This window comes from Arachis ipaensis, chromosome B09, assembly GCF_000816755.2.
Source record: "Arachis ipaensis cultivar K30076 chromosome B09, Araip1.1, whole genome shotgun sequence".
Classification (NCBI taxonomy): Eukaryota; Viridiplantae; Streptophyta; class Magnoliopsida; order Fabales; family Fabaceae; genus Arachis; species Arachis ipaensis.
The window spans coordinates 136,571,290-136,575,437 of NC_029793.2; the positions used below are offsets into that span (position 1 = coordinate 136,571,290).

A 4,148-nucleotide genomic window follows, 5' to 3' on the forward strand; every position below is an offset into this window, starting at 1 on the left:
AAAATAAAGAGTGTCCCCTAACTTATTTATACCCACTCACATTTGAATATTTTATTTTTTTTTACAAATCACCCCCACTATACATGAAATCGCCTTCACCATACGTCAATTCGCCCCCTCCATTTTCTGCTTTTCGAAAAAAAAAAAATTCGCTTTCTGCAGTAATCACTACCTCCATTTTAACAGTAATTACACCAAATATCAACCAATATTAAAAAAATTAGCCCACCAAATGTAAGGGGTCAATGATGCGCAGCCCAACTCACATAAAGTCATAAACAATGATCAAGGGGCACTGCAATTGCTAAAAAGTATTGATTGTTAAAGAAAATATCTTAGGAAACATTGCAAATCTTAGAGAAAGAAAAAGGTGGTGGGGGTTCACATGCCATAGGTATACGGCGGGGATTCCACCTAGAGAGGTTACTTTGCTTCCTAGAACTGTGTATACTCATTCAATTAAATATATGACTAACTTTTATTTCAAAAATCTGAAACACACCATATCATACTAATAGTGTATAATAATATAGCAGATGACCATTCATTGGACATTGATCCAGGTAAATCATACCACACATCAATTTCAATTGAATACATCAAGCTATATTAAAGGAAACACTGGATAGTTTCCCTAATCAAGCAAATGCCCAGGTCATTCATTCATTCACAGGAAACCAGTAATCTTCAGAACTATTTTTCCAAAAGAGGTATGGTATTAAAATCATCCAATTTCATAAGCACTAATTCCACCTGGATAAAGTACATAGGTACAACAGCTACAACAATGGCAGTGCTTAAAGCATCTGCATTCCAATATATAATTGAACAATCCCATTTACATTCCACTAAGATATAAGACTACTTGTTTAAGGAAACCTTAATCTCTCACTGATCTTTTAAGATATTAGCAAGCTACTAAGATGGGTTAAAGGGATTAGCTTCTATCCTAGCGGCGAGACCTAGAACCACTTATGCTATCCAATGTTGCCCCAAAAGCTCTACGGCTGGACTCAAAATCATGGCCACTGTGGTAAGATCCATGGCCACTGGGTAGGTCAGTTACTCGGCGACGAGGAGCTGGCGTTGGGTGTGAAAAATTAAATAAAAAATCAATTGTTCAGCAAGCAAATTATTAAATTCCAATAGATAACTTCTAGTGACTGAAACGACAATGCCACCAAGAAACCAACGAGAGTGAGCGAAAGCATGTGTTACCTGCATAATCTGAAAAACGGTCATGTGCTGATAGCTTATCAGATTCTGAGTTATTAAACGGCACTGGATAAGGCCTTGATCTTTGAGAAGAATTTGATGTTGGTGTAACTCCAGCAGAACCGTTAGGGGTTTTGTCTCTCCCAGATATCTGTTTTTTAGTAGATTGTGCAAATTATTAACATAGCCCGACACCAGGACAAATAACTACATTATAAAATTTGAATTTATTATTTTACTGCATGGTTCACCAGTCTATGTACAAAACTATTCAAACATGTTATATGATGGCCCAAAGAATAGTTTCAGAAATGGATGCATCCAAAAAGCATAAATTATATCCAGCTACAGCCTATACTATGCTGATACATAATAGAGTCGTGAACTTTCGAAAAAAACAAAGCCAAATTTACATTTAATGATTGCTAATAGCGATTGAGAACATCCAGGGCACCACACATGTAAACCATAGATGTCAAGAACGCACCGCAAACTTCAGTGTTCTGTTGTAGAGTGTTACAAGGCCTGAGAAAAGCTTGACAGCATAATCCGCAATCTCCTCAGTTTCATATTCTGCAAAGGCAAAGCCTTTCGGTTTTTCTGATTCCTTATCTTTAGGAATATGTAAATCTACCACTCGTCCGGCTTGAATTAAAATATCATACAAGACTCTGTCTGTGACCCTCTCATCCAGATTACCTGAGTCAAATAGTAGACATTGTTATGTTAAAAACTCATTTTAGTAAAACAAAAAAACATATAAACAGCATCAATCAAACCTAACTATCGAGAACAGAAAAAGCATATATGACAGACAAGATTGAATGGAAAAGTGCATAAACATGGCACACGACTGTAGATGTTGAGTGTAACTATGAATAACAGAAATAATTTTCCATTGTCACACTGTATTGCACAACAGATCATCCAAACATAATTTGGGAAGCATGTTTATTATAGAATCATTTGCATTAATTGATTGACTTTTCTACACAGATTAATAACTTAACAAACTAAAAGAGAAAGGAGATACAATGCATTTTATAGGAAAGTGTCAGAAAAAAACTTCGTGAAACAAATCGTCCACTCATTAAAAGAGAAACATATCAAGATGTAAACAAGTATGGAGGGCATTTGAGCAAGCAAACTTCTAACCAACTGTCAGTTAATTTTCCACAGTGGCACAAACCCAACAAAATCTCCTGCCAAATGCATTATTGTTGAGTACATAAATGACACACAAGTCCCATGTATTTCCAAATGGAAAAGTTATCTCACTTTAATCAAGAATGACATTTTCAAAAAGCCACACTCAGGCAACCTATTTCACAACAGATTGGGTGCAAAGATGCAGAAGAGATTGAAGAGAAAGAAAATTAGTGAGCTCACCTATGTAAACAGTGCAATTAGTATTGCCGGACATAACTGTATCTAGATATAATGCCAAGTCCTGGCACACGAGAAACTCAAAATTTAGCACAAGAAGTGAACCAGCAGCAAAATAATACCACACAACCTGGAGGAAAAAATAAATAAAAAAGGGAACACCAAATTCTTAATAGAGACTTAAGTTGTATTCGAGATTTTTAGCAATCAGTAAAGGAAACAAAGAGTTTGATCATTGCAGGCAGCACACTGAAGTTCAAAGTAAATAAATAACGTTGCATATAACAATATAGAATTTCTGCAATCTATTCTCATAAAAATTATGGGAGAAAAAAGTTTTTTTTTTCCCCTTTAAATTTTATTTTTAAGTAAGCACATCAAATACAGGAAGAATAAACGAAATTCTGAATCTAGATTATGAGTGTTTCTTTCAACACTTCTTTTACTAGTAGGTGATGTATTAAATTACCCTGACAAGATCTCAGGGTACAAACTACAAAGCACAAAGCTCTAAGTATAGGTCTACAATATGTTTTAATAATTCTGAGGCCAGAAATTTCAGTACTTAGGAACCTAACAAGGTTAAATAAGCAAATACATTTCATTCCTCCCTCAATCTATGTTAATTCACTATAGATTGGTACCCTACCTGATAATAACAACTTGAATTCTAAGTCATATTTTTATTCCTAAAGTCTACAAACAAACTACAATCTTGAGTGAAATTTCTCCTTTAAGTTAAGAAAACAGAGTATTGAAGAAAAAATAACCAAGTAAAATTCAATAACAAAATGCCACATCTCATATACTTGCTCTTAAACAAGCTACAAGTCTATAACAATCTATATGAAGAAGAGAAAGTGCTGAAAAAGAAAAAGGGAGTACTGAAGCTAATTTAATAGTCTTGCCGAGTCTAACTTTCTCATATATGCTAAAAAATGAAATAACACCAATCATCACAAAAGCTATTCCTACGAATTTTCCTTGGCGTAACAGCAATATAATTATAATATAAAGCAGCTAAGTAAGTGCCAAATTGAGCTACAGTGAATAATTGTAAAGAAGCTTGCGTACCAGTTGAAGGGCGAAACAGCATTCGGAGATTCAGGGGTGCGATTGCTGGTTGCGGCAATGAACTTGCATAAGCTGAAGAAGAAATTCGAAGGGACTGGGGAATTAGGGATTAGGTAATACTGTAATAGGATTAGGGTTCGGAATTTTTTAGGCACGTGACTTAGGTTGGAAGAGGAAGAATCAGTGAGGACCAGATTATTCTAGAAGCGACGTGAGCGTGGACCAGTTTCCTCTTCCAGCGTGACATTTCCTTTTTTCAGTCTCTCTGCTGTTTTGTTTTTTATTTTTTATTTTTTTTATTATCTTTAAGATTTAATTTATTTAATTTTACTTTTAAAAAATAAAATAAAATTCAATTTTATCTTTCTTTTAATTTTTTAACAGTAATTTGTTTCTAGAATACCATCTCATCCGTCTCATCTTTGTGATTCGTAAACCAAACTAAAACTGAATTTTAAAAAATAAATCAGTTT

At 34.4% G+C, this 4,148-nt stretch overlaps 1 protein-coding gene across 5 annotated transcripts; it reads right to left on the minus strand.

Moving 5' to 3' along the window:
* On the minus strand, positions 610-3,932 carry LOC107619268 (spliceosome-associated protein 49). 5 transcript variants are annotated; one of them, XM_021110681.1, is made up of 5 exons: positions 3,676-3,932; positions 2,605-2,665; positions 1,703-1,914; positions 1,219-1,381; positions 610-1,080 (listed from the first exon to the last, which is right to left on the minus strand). In XM_021110681.1, exons 2-5 carry the CDS (start codon positions 2,636-2,638, stop codon positions 950-952), a joined length of 540 nt encoding a protein of 179 aa, XP_020966340.1. In that variant the 5' UTR covers positions 2,639-2,665; positions 3,676-3,932; the 3' UTR covers positions 610-949. The 5 variants fall into 5 exon arrangements, with proteins under 5 accessions (XP_020966340.1, XP_020966341.1, XP_016177011.1 ...); XM_016321525.2 differs by having other exon boundaries at positions 697-1,080; positions 1,219-1,366; positions 3,676-3,930; XM_021110680.1 differs by having other exon boundaries at positions 697-1,080; positions 2,605-2,731; positions 3,676-3,919.

What these genes read in the sequence shown, in the direction of transcription:
- LOC107619268 (XM_021110681.1), bottom strand. Translation starts at nt 2,638, where the DNA reads ATGTCCGGCAATACTAATTGCACTGTTTACATAG. An exon ending in TAATTGCACTGTTTACATAG is followed by an intron (nt 1,915 to 2,604) that starts GTGAGCTCACTA and finishes TATTTGACTCAG; the next exon opens with GTAATCTGGATGAGAGGGTC. An exon ending in CCGTTTTTCAGATTATGCAG is followed by an intron (nt 1,081 to 1,218) that starts GTAACACATGCT and finishes ACCCAACGCCAG; the next exon opens with CTCCTCGTCGCCGAGTAACT.